Source organism: Pinus tabuliformis, chromosome 6 (genome assembly GCF_031772625.1).
Source record: "Pinus tabuliformis cultivar Carrire ecotype Pingquan chromosome 6, CPIR1, whole genome shotgun sequence".
Lineage (NCBI taxonomy): Eukaryota > Viridiplantae > Streptophyta > Pinopsida > Pinales > Pinaceae > Pinus > Pinus tabuliformis.
The window spans coordinates 1,306,601,573-1,306,620,674 of NC_142292.1; the positions used below are offsets into that span (position 1 = coordinate 1,306,601,573).

General features: G+C 38.2%; 1 protein-coding gene across 1 annotated transcript; it reads left to right on the top strand.

Moving 5' to 3' along the window:
• Window positions 1-349: 349 nt before the first annotated feature.
• LOC149263413 (eukaryotic translation initiation factor-like) lies at window positions 350-4,338 on the top strand. The gene is made up of 10 exons (XM_089388177.1): window positions 350-853; window positions 1,024-1,083; window positions 1,206-1,298; window positions 1,412-1,615; window positions 1,721-1,806; window positions 1,916-2,003; window positions 2,159-2,497; window positions 2,597-2,696; window positions 2,742-2,884; window positions 3,103-4,338. The coding sequence occupies exons 1-10, from the start codon at window positions 350-352 to the stop codon at window positions 4,336-4,338; spliced, it is 2,853 nt and encodes a 950-aa protein (XP_089244303.1).
• Window positions 4,339-19,102: the final 14,764 nt, after the last annotated feature.

A 19,102-nucleotide genomic window follows, 5' to 3' on the forward strand; every position in this document is an offset into this window, starting at 1 on the left:
TAATAAATATACTTTTGATTTTTCTAATAATGAATGGGGTGATTAAAATAATAAAAACCCCTCATATTTTACATATAGCCGACTCCTTTCAAACAACAAAAATCTGATTAGAAACACACTGGCAGTTGGTTATATAAACATAAATATTCATTTAGGGCAATGTTGTGAAAGGACATGCTCGTGATCGGTGTCATTTTGGATTCCATTAAGCTATTTAGAAGATTTTCGATACTTCCATTCTCAGCGGTTACCATTCTGACAGCGAACACAAGTAATTGCGCGGGTTAATTACATCGATAATTCCTGGACAGTCAATTTATTCCCGTAGCTATTTTGATAATTGTCTGATATGGGGATTGACGAGAATAAAATTAGCTTGAGACCTGGTGGAGGAAGCAAATCGGGCTCTAACGAGAACCAGATTGGCTCGAGACCTGGTGGAGGAAGCAAATGGGGTTCTAACGAGAATCAAATTAGCTCGAGACCTGGTGGAGGAAGCAAATGGGCCTCTAATAAAATTAGAAGCGGCGACGGCGGCGGCCTCCCTTCGAATTCATTTCGTCCTGCGCCATTGCATTCTTCTAATCGTCTTTCTACGCCTCTCAACTCTTCTGCACCAATATTGCAGTCTACTTCTGATTGTGGTTTGAACTCTTCTCATGAGCCTTCGGCCTCTCATCGGCCCTCCGTATCTTTACAATCTTCTCGTCAACCTTCTTCTGCACCATTACAATCATCTATTCGGCCTCCATCTCGAAACCCTGAGGAAGTTACTACTCGGCCTCCATATAGAAACTCTGAACAAGTTACTAAAGGGTCGTCGTCAATAGCACGTGTTGGCCTTCAAGACCAGGTATCATGTTATTCTGTTCTTTTTTCAAAAAAAATTAACTCCAAACCGCTGCTGAATATTTATTTTTTAAATGTCTGAACATGAGCATGTTATTCCCTTTTATACTCCAAACCTGCACAGTTGCAATTCTTGTTTAAAATGTCTAAACCCCTGTATATATATTTTGACAGACAAGCACAGGAGCTATTATAAGATACTCTCGAGATGAGTTATTGCAACTTGAACGTGAGGTGAGATGAGATATATACGGCCATCTACAATGGCTGAGGATGCAGTAGCAGACATATTTATTGTGTAATCCAACCCCTTGACTTGCAAATATAACTATTTTTATTTTTTTGAATTATTGCAGCCTGTCCAAAGAGATAGCTTTCTGAGGGTCATAGAAAACGTGCCCGACATTCTGAGGAGGGATGTAGTGCAATCTTCCAAGCCTGCATATATTGTATGAATCGATGATCATAACTTTCATGTTTAATTATATTCAGCCATATGTATGGAAGTTTTGCTTTCAAAGTATGAAATCTTATCAAATGTAACTTCATGCATGACTATCAGGAATCATCAAGGTCGGATGAGAATCATGACAAGCAAATTTCTAGACCTGACCGTACTTCTGAGTGGCGTAGTCAGAGGACATGTCTTCCGCCACCTCCTACATCTGTAAAACCAGATCACACAACGTCAAGACACTCTGAACCAATGAAAGCGGATCCAGTTCCATGGCGCACTGAACCAATGAAAGCGGGTCCAGTTACAGGGGTGGGGAGCTTTCGAACTTATAATTAGCAAGTTATATTGAATAAATGCTAGATTTTGCTCTAACTGCAAGTTTACCTTTTGCATGTTTGATGAACGTATAAGCAGGCTGTTCTGTCTAAGGCGGAGGTTCCATGGAGTGCGAGGAGAGGGAATATGTCGGAGAAGGATAAAGTGGTGAAAACGGTTAAAGGGTATCACACAGTTGCTATTCAAACTTCAGTACTTCTCTACTTTATGTACTGCAAGACAATTAGAATTCTTTATTATTCACGAAATTTTTACATAATTTGCTTCTTCCAGGATCTTGAACAAATTGACTCCTGAGAAATTTGCTTCATTGAAAGATCAGTTGCTCAACTCTGGAATTACTACTGCAGACATATTACAGGTATGGGTGATTTTTTCTTTTCTTTTCATTTTGGAGAACAACTTTGAACCCTAGTTTTATAGTTTTTCTTTGCTGGGAGCATTTACATTTTACATGGATACGCATTCATTATGAGTGATCACACGTTAATTTAACGGTGTGGTGTATATTTGTAGGGTGTGATTTCACTGGTATTTGATAAGGCAGTGACAGAACCAACGTTTTGCTTTATGTATGCGGAGTTGTGTGTGCATCTTAGTTCGGGACTCCCTGAATTCCCCCCTGAGGAACCTGATGGAAAACCAATACACTTCAAAAGAGTCCTGCTAAACACTTGCCAGAAGGAATTTGAAGGCGCTGATAATATGCGCGCAGAATTGAAAGAAATGACCGGACCCCAACTCCAAGAAAAAGAGCAACTCTTAAAACGGCGAACTCTTGGAAATATCAGATTCATTGCAGAGCTATTCAAACAAAAGATGTTACCCAAACCGATTGTTCATTTCTGCATTAAGGTAAAGTAAATAATTCTTTTAAAACAGCTACTTGACATAGATCGAGATGTCTGGTAATTATATTTGTTACTAGAGTACTAAAACATTTCTTGTTGGCAGGAATTATTTGGGGAGGACATCAAATCACCTCCTATCGCTGAAAATGTAGAGGCCCTTTGCCAATTATTTTCATTAATTGGAAAGCAGCTGGAAGAGATGGGTGACTCGACCACGAAACAGACGAAGGGAGCGGTGAAAGTAGTAGAGCAGGAAATATCGATATTTGATTCATACATGGCTCGCTTAAAAAATGTTGGCAATGATTCTCGATTGGAGTCGAGGATACGGTTCATGGTGAGAGACGTTATCGAATTGAGGGCAAACAAATGGATTCCTAGAAGAGAAGAGGTACATATCATGAATAGCACACTACACCCAAAATTTTATTTGTTTTCCAGATCAATAACTAGTGTCTCTCTAGTGAGAGCAAGCCTTTATATTCCAATTTTCTTTCAATGAAAATCTGATGATATCAAATGTTAATTTAAGTTTCATATATATAAAAATCGCAATGATCTGATCTATCATATCATATCATATCATTATCATTGTTGTCATGTGTTCAGGTTAAAGCAAAGACTATAAGCGAGATCCATACCGAAGCCGAGAAAAAGCTAGGCCTAAGGCCTGGCACGACAAAATTAAAGCAGCAACTTAATGTCGATGCTCCAAGAGTTGACAGTTACAATCCAATGCAAAGTAAATACTTGGATCCGGCAGATAACAAAATGACGAGACCACCACGGTTGGGGGATGATGATCGTGATTGGAGAGGTATCAAAACATCAAGGCCTGCACAAAATTTGCGATCATCCTCTAGACCGGCAACTCATCCCCTTCAGCCGACTGTGTCCACATCCAATTCGAATCCTGCTTCTGCATATAAACCTCCTCCTGCACATCAGGCCGCAACCGCTTCCGCTTCGAATGCACATCTTTTGCCTCATGGAAAATCTAGTTCCAGAATATTTGCAAAACCCCCTCCCTTTCCAAACACCAAAAGTGCCTTATTATTCAAGGATGAGAAGCCCTTCTTGCCTCCAGGTGCAAAAAGTTCGTTAATATCATTCCACGGTGGTGCGCCTGAAATACAAGAATATTTAGACAAGCCGTTGCTGCCAGGTGCATTGAAAAGTTCGTTGATATCATCCAAGCTGAGTGCTGAATTAGAACAAGATCAAGTACTAGATCAGAAGGTCCAAGCGCCTGAGTGTACTACTTCTAGTTCTGCTGCTCATCAAGATCAGCGCATTAAGGCCGGCCAGAAATTAACAGCCGATGATCTTGAACGCAAGACAGTAGCATTGCTGGAAGAGTACTTCAATGTGAGAGACCTGCGCGAAGCAACACAGTGCGTTCAAGATTTGGACAGCCCAGGCTACCATGCACAGTTGTTGTTCAAAGCAATCTCCATGGCCTTAGAGCAGAAGGAAATACACGTCAAACTCGTGGGTGATCTTATCGACCATCTCTTCTCGCACCAAACCGTGTCAAACTTTGATATTCGAAATGCTTTTCTCCAAATTGCCGAGCAATATGATGACTTTGCAATCGATGTTCCGCTAGCACCAAAATATATCGGAGGATTGTTGGGGAAATCTGCGTTGAACGGCGCTGTAGATCTGAAACTATTATACGATGTCCTCACAAAAATACAACAAGATATTGAAGGTAGGAAAAAGATGTTGGTTACCGCTCTTAACACCATAGAAACAGATCCAAAAGGAAAGAAATTGTTGTCTGACCAAAAGGCTGAGCTCTCCCACTGTGAAAAGCTCGTGGAAGAAGCTGCAGAAGAATGAGTTCTACGCTCGTAGAAGAATGACATTTTATTCTTTTCCAATGTCATGTCTCCCCACAAATGTCTTTATTTTGAATTTCAAAGTATTAAGTACAAAATCATTACTTGAAAAGTTTGAGTATTGAAGAAATAAGATGTAATTGATTATGAGCCTTTTGTTTTCGAAATACCTAGTATTGATTTCATACGTGGCTATCCCAAAAAGTCATATTCCAAACGCTATGTTATCCTTCATACCTTTCATGTTTGCACTTACACAACTTGGTTATTTGCATGCTTGAATAGCGCTTGTTTCATGTTTGCACTTGTTGGAACTCCAATATCACTTGAATGGAGAATCTTGCACATTTGATTTGCAAATGAATTAATGTGATTGTTGGTCTTAATTTACCATATTTGTTACCTAGGTTGTGCATATTTTAGTGTTGAAGAAATAGTTTGTAATTGATTGTCATATTTTGTTTTCGAAATACCTAGTACTTATTTCATAGGTCAACATCCCACAAAGTCATATTCCAAACATTATGTTATCCTTTGTAGCTTACATCCAATTTTGCACTTACACAACTTTGTTATTTGCATGCATGATTATCACTTACTTGATCTCCAACATGACTTGAGTTAACAATCTTTCACATTTAAGTTGCAAATGGATTGATGTGATTGTTGGCCTTAAGATACCATATTTCTTGCCCAAGCTGTGCATATTAGCATATCATTGTTTGTATATCCTGGAAACAACCATGTGAAGCACCAAAAAGGCGAGGCTATTGAAGACATCAACCAAATCTTCAAAATGATGAAGGCATTGGTCATTGAACTCCATTAATGATTTTTGAGATGCACCACAATAATGAGCTCAAACATATGCATTTTTATTTGATACCAACCCTTTCCTAGCACTGTGTTGTAGCGGCTCCAACCATCCTCCAAAATGTTTCGTATGCTTTGTTTTGGAGCCTCCCTTCTAAATCATAGCAACTCATCTTGCACTAATCCATGTACTTATGCTTTGATTGAGCCTCATCCTTTGAATCTTGTCTTTTTGTTTGATTACTCGGTTTACTGTCTAACCCACAAGATGATCCCTTGACTTGGTTTCCATCCAGTTCTAGGCTTGCCTTAGAGCATTGTGCAATCCTTGAGGGAAACCACCCTTGCTCTAGAGAATTGTGTATTCCAAGGTGATAGTGAGTCTTGAGCTCAAGAATTGTGCAGTTCCAATTGACAGTGAGCCTTTAGCAAGGAAATTATGCAGAGCATGAGAGGCAGCACATAGCCACTTAGCCCAAAAATTGCGCAAAATCATTTTTCTTAGAAGCTACTGAGTGCATGAGCTAGTGAATTTCCTAGTCCTTCCTAGAACTGTGCAATCTATTTGGGAAATCCATGGCAAATTTTCTTGAAAAAAATTAAAAAAAAATGAAAAAGTGAAAAGGCATCCCTAAAAAATAGGGTTTTATTTTTAGTTGTCTGAAGGAGGCACTTGATTTATTTTGGAAACTGCTCAAAAGCTGATGATAATGCATTCACAATGGTTATTTACCGGAAATTGGTTCATTTTTTAATGAGCTTAAACTCTATGGGAACGTTTGCTCATTTCTTATGTTTAATTTTTAACGAGCTTGAACTCCACAAAAACCTGCTCGTGCCAGTCGTATAATAAGGATGTCTCATCAATCGGTTTAATTTTTAGGGAGCTTGCACCATTCGAAACTATGCTCCGACACCTCTCACATGCAAGCTAGGAACGACCAACTACGCCCCTCTACTTAACTACCAAGATCACTACCAAGGTTAGGTAGGAAACTTTTTCCTTTACTTTTTCGGTGCCATGGTGGCCCCTGCGAAGATGAATGGTCGATTTGACCACTCACCCGACCTAGGCGGTTGAAGTCAGCGAAATCATAGAGTTAACATTAGTTGGTCATTTCTCGCTTGCTAACAAGAGGTTTACATGCCCCCAGGTATAGTAAAAAGTTTCCAGGTTACCATATGAAAGCTCTCCATCCGTGTTGCAGACAAAATGCTTCCTTGGATATGACTCTGACGAACTTCCTTCCTGCGGTAAAGGAATAGGTAGACTGCCCCCATGTTCATCGGAGTCGGTGTTTACGAAAAGAATTTGAATGGTGTCGTTCTCATTCTCTACGGTGACTTTGTCATCTAAAGATGTACCTGTCGAAGGCAAGACTGGGTCGACTGCCGCCTCAACCTTTTGACTTTCGTCTATTCAACAGGTTTATCCTCAATGACAGATGCTTCGACCGACCACAATGGCGTGTCGGTCAGATTTTCAACTAGAGACGGATTCGGCAAGAGTTTCTTATATCCAGGAGGAAGCCGTAGCGATGAAGCCGGACGGTCATCCAAAACTCTTTTAGCTTCATCTAGGAAGGGACAACGGTGGACGGCATGATCGCCTTCACATAGTTTACAAGGAAATTTACATTTCCTTTTTTATCTGAATGCTTCGCTTTCACTAGTTGATGGTGTACTTTCAACATGGTCTTTAGAGGTTGATGACACCAGGTTGTGCAAACGAGGAGACTAGTCCCTTAAGACCCGAGGGATGCAGGGGAAATCTTGGTGATAGTGGTCTCCTTTGCAAATGACACATGGAGATTTAGGCTTGGACAGTGCAGTGTGTGGATTTTTGCTAGACGATGCATGGTTGCCCCTTTTCGCCTTTGTCTCCTCCTTCTTCTTCTCTTTCTTCTTCTTCTCCTTCTTCTTCTTAGTTACTTGGTTTTGGGCCTTGCCGGATTTATCAAGTGAAGAGGAAGGAGGAGAGGGAGAATCGAATGAAGTAGAAGGTTGGGGGGTAACTTTAGTATCATCTAGTTACTGACTTGATTGTTCAGGAATCACAGTGTTCTGAACGACGGAGGTCGAGAAGAGCCATATTGGCAAGCCAATCGTCAATCCTGGAAGTGACAATGTGGCCATATGAGGTGCACCAACATCTCCCCAAGAGAAGAAAGGACTAGGATTTCCTCCAAGGGGAACTCCTTGGTTGGTGGACTCCATTTTCCTCAACCTAAGACCAATGCGGGAATGGTAGTATTACTCCAATTAAAATAAATTTTAGATGCTTTGACACAACTTATTTTTTCAATTTTTAAGAGTCGAGAAAAAACAAAATATGACTCTAGTCTCCTTCAATTTTTAATGAGCCTGAAGTGACAAGTGTTCAAATGGCCTTTTCCTTTAAGGAGTCTGAAAAGGAACGAAAGAGACTAATCTGGAAATCTAGACAGAGGGATTACCAAACTAATCGCAAAACTGCAGAATACTTTTTACAGTATGGCAGTCAATCTTCCTGAATTCTTTGTTTAGTGCATTACGATCGATAGGGCAGCAGACACGGCTTCCAATGGATAAAGGATATAGCCTATTGTGGTCTCCCAATATATACTCGACGGTACGTGGGAGCAAAAGTCCGTACTGGCACTTGTCATCTCAAAGAGGAGGAATCACCCAACCAACAGTGAAAGCGACAGTTACCAGGCTTTACGACGCCGGAATACATCTCTAGCCTAGACTTCTAGATGTTGTGCATTAGGTTCCAAAGCGTTTTTAGGTTCATTAAATTTATTTTACAGTTGATCTTTCTTAAGAAATTTGCCTTTCAGGTTCACTGCGTGATGTAGATGTACAATTCCTAAAATGCAATCTAAGATGATAAACAATCGTTTAATCTTCTTTTTGCAATGAAAATCATAGCTAGTAAAGAAAGAGAGACAATATTCTTTCAACATAGAGCAGAGAGCACACACTAGATGCACTGTCCTAAATCAAACTAACAAGCAGTCTAAATGCAAATGCACATGCATGTATTTTTTTTCAGCTTTCTTAATGTGTGAATGACAAGAAGAACGCTAAGTACAAATTTGAATTATCTTTTCAAAGCGACAGTACTAACAAATTTCTCTTCAAAAACGAAAGGAATATAATGATGACACTTTACTATTTTGAATTGAAAACTACTTTCGACACTTGAAAAACTACTAATTCAAATCAAATACAAGAGTAACTATATAATCAACCATCAAGAACAATAGAATTCTTTTCTTTGACTAAAAACGACACTTGCAACACTTTCAAATCAAGAAACGACAGTTTGACTATGCTACTACTTTGTAAAAGAGAATTGAAAATGGCGGAAAATACATAAAAACATTCACAGTTCTTTACATAATGGAGGTGGAATGATGGAAAGGAAGGGGGTTTCCACAATGGTATACTGATCACAGACAGAAAAACTCCTGAATAGAGTTGAAGAGAGTGAACATAGAAACCAAAATCTAAGAACATAAGAGGTCTTGTCTGATCAGCACACCTGTAACACAGGGAAAGTGCGATGCAGCGCACCTACAACACATGAAAAGTGTGATGCATCCAGATTCCCAAGAGGAGAAGGTGCGATGATCTAGGGACGAGACTTCAACTCGGTTCCGGGTCAAAGTTTGCAACTCAGTTCAGGGATTTTGGCCGAGCAAGTGATGTACAGTAAATAGAAATTACAGGGGCTGATCTAATGAGGTTACTAGAGCCACCACTAGGGCCATTAGAAAGTTTGAAAATCGATTGTTCAGTTTATAAACAAAACCCGGAGATAGACTGAAGCAGCATTGATCTACTTTGCACTTGCCTAGCAAATGCAGTTCGAAGGCTAGCTGGCTTGACTTCACGATCCATCTGTAAGTTTATAAAACAAACAAATATAGACAAACAAACAATCTATTCGCTCCCCAGTGGAGTCGCCATTTTGTTATCGGGAAATCTAGTGTCCAGTCGGATCTGCTAGTCCCACTAAGACTGGTAGCTATCTTAGAAACAAACAAACTAAAACCACTTTTGTTTTCCTTTATGAGGAGTAGATAAGAGAGGAATGAAGGATACCAACCTGAGTCTTGCACTTGGTTCCTTGCCCGGTTCCTCTCCCTTCTGATAGATCCTTGCCACTTCTCCTTCGTCTACACTGCTTCAAATAGCACCTATGGAATCAAAGTAGCACAATACTATCGAAGAACAGAGATCTACAATCATAAACAATATAGGACCAGATGTATATTGACCACACAAATGCATATATCATCAAACATACAAGAATGTGGAGGAAAACTTGAATAGTTTTATTAATAATCAAGAATAAGCAAAGAGGATCACAACCAATTGTTTTGAACCAGTGTCACACTCCAGCATGAAAGCCCTTCTTTCACCTCATGAAAAGCTTAGATCACCCAACAATGTGATATTCCAACAAGAAACCAACAACACTTCCTTATAAGATACAAAATTCCAGCCTCTGGATCTCTAGGATGAGGGATCCATATATAGATGATTGCAGGGGAGTGAGTCAGCTTCTGGGATTTTGATTAGTGTCCTCTCTCTGATAGTTCTTGATTCCACTTGGAGATTGATGATCTCTTACTCATCCCTAGGCGAATTCAGAGAGGAAAGTGTCACAGGAGAAGTTTCTGGAAGATACCACGATCATCCACCTCGCAAAATTTCTCTGCCATTTGTCCACTCTCGCCCATCGCACTCCATAGAAGGGCTTTTCAGTATAAATCACACCTCCCATGTGCATTAGGTGGGATGCATCACACTTTGACCATGGAGCAGGTGAGATGGTCCAGTTTTGACCAGTTCTGAGCAGTTTTTCATGGAGAACTTCTGGGAGATGATGTAATCAGTTGGCCTTATTCTTTTAGGGGATGGAACAACACTTTTAGGGACTTATGAGCCCTTGGTTTATGGACATGTTTGATTGGGGTTGTAGTGCCCAAAACATCAAAGGTCGGAAGAGAATCATGACAACTAAATTTCTAGACCTGACTGTACCTCTGAGTGGCGTAGTCAAAGAAAATGTCTTCCACCACCTCCTATTTCTGTAAAACCAGATCACACAAAGTCAAGGCACTCTGAACCAATGAAAGTGGATCCAATTCCATGGCGCATTGAACCAATGAAAGCGGGTCCAGTTATAAGGGTGGGGAGCTTTCGAACTTATAATTAGCAAGTTATATTGAATAATTGCTAGATTTTGCACTAACTGCAAGTTTACCTTTTGCATGTTTGATGAACGTATAAGCAGGCTGTTTTGTCTAAGGTGGAAGTTCCACGGAGTTCGAGGAGAGTGAATATGTCAGAGAAGGATAAAGTGTTGAAGATGGTTAAAGGGTATCACACAGTTGCTATTCCAACTTCAGTACTTCTCTACTTTATGTATTGCAAGACAATTAGAATTCTTTATTATTCATGAAATTTTTACATAATATTTTTCTTCTAGGATCTTGAACAAATTGACTCCTGAGAAATTTTCTTCATTGAGAGATCAATTGCTCAACTTTGGAATTACTACTGCAGACATATTGCAGGTATGGGTGATTTTTTTCTTTTCTTTTCTTTTTGGAGAACAACTTTGAACCCTAGTTTTATAGTTTTGCTTTGCTGGGAGCATTTCCATTTTACATGGATACACATTCATTATGAGTGATCACACGTTAAATTTAACTATGTGGTGTATATTTGCAGGGTGTGATTTCACTAGTATTTGATAAGGCAGTGACAAAATCAATGTTTTGTTTTATGTATGCGGCATTGTGTGTGCATCTTAGTTCAGGACTCCCTGAATTCCCCCCTGAGGAACCTGATGGAAAACCAATACACTTCAAAAGAGTCCTACTAAACACTTTCCAGAAGGAATTTGAAGGCGTTGATAATATGTGCATAGAATTGAAAGAAATGATCGGACCCCAACTCTAAGAAAAAGAGAAACTCTTAAAACGGTGAACTCTTGGAAATATCAAATTAATTGTAGAGCTATTCAAACAAAAGATGTTACCCAAACATTTGTTGTTGGCGGGCATTATTTGGGGAGGACATCAAATCACCTCCTGTCGCTAAAAATGTAGAGGCATTTTGCCAACTATTTCATTAATTGGAAAGCAGTTGGAAGAGATGGGTGACTCGACAACCAAACAGTCGAAGGGAGCGGTGAAAGTAGTAGAGAAGGAAATATTGATATTTGATTCATACATGGCTCGCTTAAAAAATGTTGGAAATGATTCTCGATTGGAGTCGAGGATACGGTTCATGGTGAGAGACGTTATCGAATTGAGGGCAAACAAATGGATTCCTAGAAATGAAGATGTACATATCATGAATAGCCTAGCTACAGATACATGACGTTCCTAAAATTTTATTTGTTTTCTGATCTATCATATCATTATCATTGTTGTGTTCAAGTTAAAGCAAAGACTATAAGCGAGATCCATACTGAAGCCGAGAAAAATTTGGGCCTAAGGCCTGGGACAATAAAATTAAAGCAACAACTTAATGTCGATGCTCCAAGAGTTTACAGTTACAATCCAATGCAAAGCAACTATTTGGATCGAGCACCACGGTTGGGGGATGATGATCGTGATTGGATAGGTATCAAAACATCAAGGCCTGCACAAAATTTGTGATCCTCCTCTAGACCGACAACTCATCCCCTTCAGCCAACTGTGTCCACATCCAATTTGAATCCTGCTTCTGCATATAAACCTCCTCCTGCATATTAGGTCACAACCACTTCCACTTCGAATGCACATATTTGTCCTCATGGAAAATTGAGTTCCAGAATATTTGCAAAACCCCCTCCCTTTCCAAACACCAAAATTCCATTATTATTCAAGGATGAGAAGCCCTTCTTGCCTCCAGGTGCAAAAATTTCGTTGATATCATTTGATGGTGGTGCACCTAAAAAACAAGAATATTTAGAAAAGTCGTTGTTGCCTCGACTAGTTGCATCGAAAAGTTCATTGATATTATCCAAGCTAAGTTCTAAATTAAAACAAGATCAAGTTAAGGTCCAAGCTCCTGAGTGTACTACTTATAATTCTACTACTCATCCAGCGGTAGATCAAGATCAGCGCATTGAGGCTGACCAGAAATTAACAGCTGATGATCTTGAATGCAAGACAATAGCATTGTTGGAAGAGTACTTCAATGTGAGAGACCTACGCGAAGCAACACAGTGCGTTCAAGATTTGGACAGCCTAGGCTACCATGCATAGTTGTTGTTCAAAGAAATCCCCATGGGCTTAGAGCAGAATGAAATACATGTCAAACTCGTCGGTGATCTTATCGACCATCTCTTCTCACACCAAACTGTGTCAAACTTTGATATTCGAAATGCTTTTCTCCAAATTGCAGAGAAATATGATGACTTTGTAATCGATGTTCCGCTAGCGCCGAAATATATCGGAGGATTGTTGGCGAAATCTACGTTGAACGGTGCTATAGATCTGAAACTATTATACGATTTCCTCACAAAAATACAAGAAGAAGATATTGAAGGTAGGAAAAAGATGTTGGCTGCCACTCTTAACACCATAGAATCAGATCCAAAAGGACATGGAAAATTTTAGGGGCGAATTTTTGCCCTTTGGCAAAATTAAGGGGTTTTAAATTTTTAGTGGGCGAATATTTTGTATCACAGTACATTTTTACAAATCGCCTCAAATTTATTTTATAAAAAAATTAGTTATGGAGGTTAGCCCACCTTATTTTAAGGGAGAGGGTAAAAAAGGTAAATATAGCCCTTTAAATTAGGAGTTACAACCTTCCATTCGCCCTAATTTTCAAGAATAGGTTTTATTTAAGTGAATCCCATGGGCCAAATACCATATTTATAAAGAGATATGGTAAATTAATAAAAATATAAATAAATGAGAGGTATGGTGCATAAATAAAACATTTTTTATATTTACTCCATAAGTCACCTTATATGCATGCAAGGGTGTAAACAAATAAAAATAAAAATAAAGTGGAGGTATGGTAAATAAATAAAACCTCTTTTTATACTTACTCAAAATGTATGGTAAATAAATAAAAATATAAATAAACTAGAGGTATGGTAAATAAATAAAACCTCTTTTTATATTTAGTCCATAACCCTGTTTTTATTTATTAAGGCTCAAAAAAGAGGTTTTATTTAAGTGAATCCTATGGGTCAAATACCATATTTGTAAAAGAGGTATGGTAAATTAATAAAAATATAAATAAATGAGAGGTATGATAAATAAATAAAACATTTTTTTATATTTACTCCATAAGTCACCTTATATTTAAAGACACTAAAAAATGCGTTACATTTAGGTGAAACCTATGGGAAAAATACTATGGGCTAAATACCATGGGCTAGATTATTATTAATACCATGTAAAAAAACATTATTAACCCTAATATTAGTATTAACAAAAATAAAAATGGCACATGGTATTGACCCATGGTATTCATGTGGAATGTAGCCTATTTAAAGGGGGGAATTAAACCAACATAGATCCATCTTTACTCTCGATCTACTAAGCCGCGAGAGGGATCAAGTATTGTGATATGAAAACTAGCATAGAGTAGTATTGTGATATGCAAACTAGCATAGAGTGAAAAAATATTTGATCCCTCTCGGGGCTTGGTGGATCAAGAGTAAAAATGGATGTTGTAATTTAATGTATGTTAAACATTTTAACTTGGTTAAAATAAAAAATAAAATAAAAATCAGTTATTAATTTTGTTAATTTTTATAAATTACTAATAGTAATTTTTAAGCTCCAGGTTTATGATAACCCATGGTATTGACCCATGGTAATACCATGGTATTCATGTGAGCATAGAATATTTAAAGGGGGAATTCTATCATCATAGATCCATATTAATTCTGGGTCTACCAAGTGCTGAGAGGGATAAATAGATTTCATCCGTCTAAGAGTGGTAGATGTGGAGTTAAGATGGATATAGGTTGGTTTTTATGATAATGAGGATATTAAATAGACTTAGGAAATTATATTGTAAAAACATCTTAAGGTGAATGGTTAAAGCTACATTTAGTCACTTCACAAAATTTAGTAAAAAATACCAATATCTCCATTAATATTGGTTTTTCTAATTTAACAAAAAAAATTCAAAATAGTGAAACCTTATTACTCTTTCCACATCACCCTCACATGAGATTTCCCACCATTTTTCAAACATTCTCAATATGATATCTTCATGAAAAAGTTTAGGTATTGATGTTGGATTAGTTGTTTGAAAAATAAGCTGGTTTGTACAACCTTTCATCTTTTGCGCTATTCTTAGTTTGTCCTAATAATCTGTAGGGGTTGGAGCCACTGCACCATATTTTCCTAAAAGGTGAAGATTGTTCACCAAAAAGGAAATTAATCTACATGTTACAACGCTATTAAAAAATGGGAGACCTATGAGGGTAGTGAATAATGCTAATAAGCAATTTAGATTGGGAGAGATGTAATTAAATGTTATTATTTAATTGAAGATTTCCAATTAAAATAATAATAAATCTACATTTATATATTCATATATTGATTGGAAAGCTTCTCAGAATGGTCACTTCTTTCAATTAGATCCCCTTCAAACCTTTGGGATACCTAATACTTTCTTATATAATATAGTTGGGGCTTGCTACTTGTTGGCGTGTTGGGGTAAACAAACTTGATGTGTTTTTTATCGTGCAGTTGGAGTCTATGGAATAAGAAAGAAATTTGATATCTTGAAAAAAGTGGTAGCTTGGAAAAAGTTGCAGAGAAAATATTAATCTCTCCTACCTTGACATCGTGGTCAATATCAACACCTACAAGAACTTTGTTGTGGAATATTATCAAAACTAATAGAAGGATATGAAAGAGTGTATTGTAAGAACCTTGACAAACAGGGCCACTGAAACTTGGAACATTGTTTGTAGGAAGAGAAAATTATGTTTCTTTTTTCCAAACATGTATGTTAGTATATTACAGTTTAATGAATATGTTTTCTTATTATCATATATGGTTTCATACTTTAACAAAACATTCACCAAGACTTCACAATGTTTTATTATTCAGTAAAAGATGTGCCAAGATCTTACAAGATTTTATAATTCAGTGAAGGATTCTCCATCATCGTACAAGATAATATAATCTAGTGAGAGATTCGCCAGAAATATTATATATACATATTATATTATTGATAAAATCACCTCCCATTTTTCCTATGTATCATGGGGATTAGCCCATTTATTATACATATAAATTTAGGGTGGTTCTTAAAATTTTCCCTGCAAAAGGAAAGCAATTGTTGTCTGACCAAGTTGTGCATATTAGCGTATCATTGTTTGTATATCCTGGAAACAACCATGTGAAGCACCAAAAAGGTGAGGCTATTGAAGACATCAACCAAATCTTCAAAATGATGAAGGCATTGGTCATTGAACTCCATTAATGATTTTTGATATGCACCACAAAAATGAGCTCAAATATATACATTTTTCCTTGATACCAACCCTTTCCTAGCACTCTGTTGTAGTGGCTACAACCATCCTCCAAAATGTTTCTTATGCTTTGTTTTGGAGCCTCCCTTCTAAATCATAGCAACTCATCTTGCACTAATCCATGTACTTATGCTTTGATTGAGTCTCATCCTTTTAATATTGTATTTTGTTTGCTTACCTGGTTACTGTCTAACCCACAAGATGATCTCTTGACTTGGTTTCCATCCAGTTCTAGGCTTGCCTTAGAGCATTGTGAAATCCTTGAGGGAAACCACCCTTGCTCTAGGGAATTGTGTATTCCAAGCTGACAGTGAGTCTTAAGCTCAAGAATTGTACAATTCTAGTTGACAGTGAGCCTTTAGCAAGGAAATTAGGCAGAGCATGAGAGGCAGCACATAGCCACTTAGCCCAAAAATTGCGCAAAATCATTTTGCTTAGAAGCTACTCAGTGCATGAGCTAGTGAATTTCCTAGTCCTTCCCATAACTGTGCAATCTATTTGGGCAATCCATGGTAGATTTTCTTGAAAAAATAAAAAAAAAATGAAAAAGTGAAAAGGCATCCCTAAAAAACAGGGTTTTATTTTTAGTTGTCTGAAGGAGGCACTTTGGAAACTGCCGCCAAGTGTTGCTTTTTCCTTGATTTTTGGTATTCGTGTCATAAGCCCTAAATCGACCAAAACTATTTAATTGATGGTATCAGAGCTCATTTTCACTTTCAATCTTGGAGCTCTGGTATTCCCGAGGAGATAAAGGAACATTTAGTGTGATCGTCGTCGCTTTTCGGGGTAAGTTTTTATTTTCTAGCCTTTTCCCATTTTTTCTATCACTTTTCTTGTTTAGCTTGTGAGAGTGTTGTTTCACTTATTTTGTTTAAAGACAACTAGTGTTTTAACTTATTTTATATTATAGAAGTGTTGTATTAAGTTTTTCATTTCCTCTCCCAAGTGTCACATGCAATACCTCGTTTTTGCACTAATGGTTGTCATTCCGGTGACTCTCTTCATATGCTTTGTTTTCCTTCAGTTTGATTGATTCCTACACTTGTTTCACTTGGATGCATTATCACTCAGTTAGATATGCACTCAGAATCATACCATCCTCAAGATATGCTCGATTTCACACTCCCCTTGGACAGATCTAGGTTCCCCTTGCCTGGATCTCTCTTTTCCTTGCATGCACTATGCATTCTGGGAGATCAAAGCCTTTTCCTTGGCTTCTTGAATTGCACATAGGCTTCTCTGGCCTGGCGCCAACTATGCACTGTGTAGTTTCAAGAGCTAGTTTTCCAGTCTTGTCCACTAACTAAGACTTCACGATGCGCAATCTCTCCTTGCATGTATCCAAATTGAACTGCGCATTACGCAGTTCCAGTCAACAAGACTCCCACACTAACTACTAGTGCTACACAATGTGTAGTTCCCACAGGCAGCTAGTGGCCTCTGTGAATCATAATTGCGCAGTCTATCCCATCATTAGCCTGGTTTGTTTTTTGGTCTTTTCTTGAAGTTTCTTTTGTTTTTAAGCTAACATTTTCCTACCATGAGTGTCCTTTTTGTCTCCATGTACAACAATTGTTGAGCATCTCTCTAGAATTTACAGTTAACATGGCCTCCAAGAGACCTGCATCAAAGGAAATTATCGAGAAAAGTACTAGGGAATCATGTGAGCAAATGTCAGTTAATCTACTAGTTTATGCAAACACTCAGTTTTTCATTGAGAAGGGCACAAATTTTACATGGAAACAAATCAAAGATACTTTTGCAGAGTATTTCAAGGAAGACTTAAAGTACTAGCAGGTATATATCAGTATCCAGTGGTTAGGTTTATACAAGGTTGCATTCAGGTACCTCACCTTCCCATGTGCATACAGTATCATTTAGATTGTCTCACACATAGATCCAAAGACTATGACATTGAGCAGTGGCAATGGGATAGAGCTTGCCACCTTCAGAATGGATAACTTTCATCAGATGTATAATTTACCTCATCCGGCAAGGCACATGGACACACTTTTTTATGCCATCCATAGCCAAGTGAACACGAGAGATATAATCAAGCATTGGGTGAAAGAGCCATCAAAGTTCATACAGACACCCAATCATGTTTACAAGACAAAGTCTCTCGGGAAGGTCTACTAGTTCTTGATCATCTTTGCATGCCTTATATATGGTCAAGAGAGCACGTTGACCTTTCCTAAAGGTTGGGTAGTTGTATTGGACCAACTAGTGAGTGATGGAAGGCCATTTAACTGGTTGGACTTGTTGGCTCCTCAATTGAAAATCCATATGACTAACACCCGAAATCTGCCCAAGGATGACCAAGCGAGATTCTACATGTCCACATACTTACTTGATGCAATATTTCCAACAATAGTTTCCTGACATGAGTTGTACATGGACACCCAAAGAGACTTCTTCAACATTTATTACAATTTTCTTTCTGATTGTAGTTACTGAGGTGTAATGGGAAGTCTGACTAACCATTTCATCATCCCATTGTATAAGCTTATCTTTGAGCAAGATCCATCTTACATGTCCCGAGAAGTATTGGAGGTGATACTTAACATTTCAGATTGGTATGCCTCACCCGGTGGCACCTTCATTAGAGTGTTTGGCGGAGAGAAGACTCTGCATTTCCTACCAAGGTATGCCACATACAATCTGGTAATGCAAGAGGTCTCATATCACCTCTCCATAGGTTTATCAGCAGGACTACATAGGAAGAAGAAGTTGCCATGGCTCAAGCTTCCTCTATGGATCAGATTAGGATTGAAAGATGCAGATGTCAAAGCTAAGGAGATATTGAAATTTGAGTTCGGCACCAAAGAATTTAATCCATATGATCCCCATGGTATTTTCAAGAACCATTGTGCAAAGGTGTACTACCCATGGATACACGGGACATTTGGCTGGCATGAGGAGGACCCTTAGAGGTATTGTTACAATGAATCCAAGCTCCACGAGCTGGTCATTATATCCATAGCTTGGAAGGCTATTCTGCAGGTAGAATTAGCGCAAGAAGCAACAAAAACATCATCAATCTAGCATAGGACAAGGGTAAGAGGAAGATTACCAAGAAACCATAGGTGGAGCAAAGCTACAAGATGAGAGTAGATCCTATCACGGAGAAAGTAGCTTTGGAAGAGGAGACAAAGAGGGAGTAGCAAATAAAGAGAGAAGAGTGAAGGAACAGAGAAAAGAAAAGGATGCAAGAAGCATAACTAAAGTTGCAGGAAACAAAGAAGAAGTTGAAGGAAGAGCAGGAGTTGAGAAGGATAGAAAGAGAAGAGAATTAGAAACAGGAGGAAGAAGAAAGGCAAGGTGTAATGACAGAGAAAACCATGCTGATACAGGTTGAGGAGTTGGAGCAACCGACAACAGAAGAAGAGGGAGAACGCATTTTCAAAAATGGAAAGATTTTTTGTTTCTAACATCCTCACGTACAAAA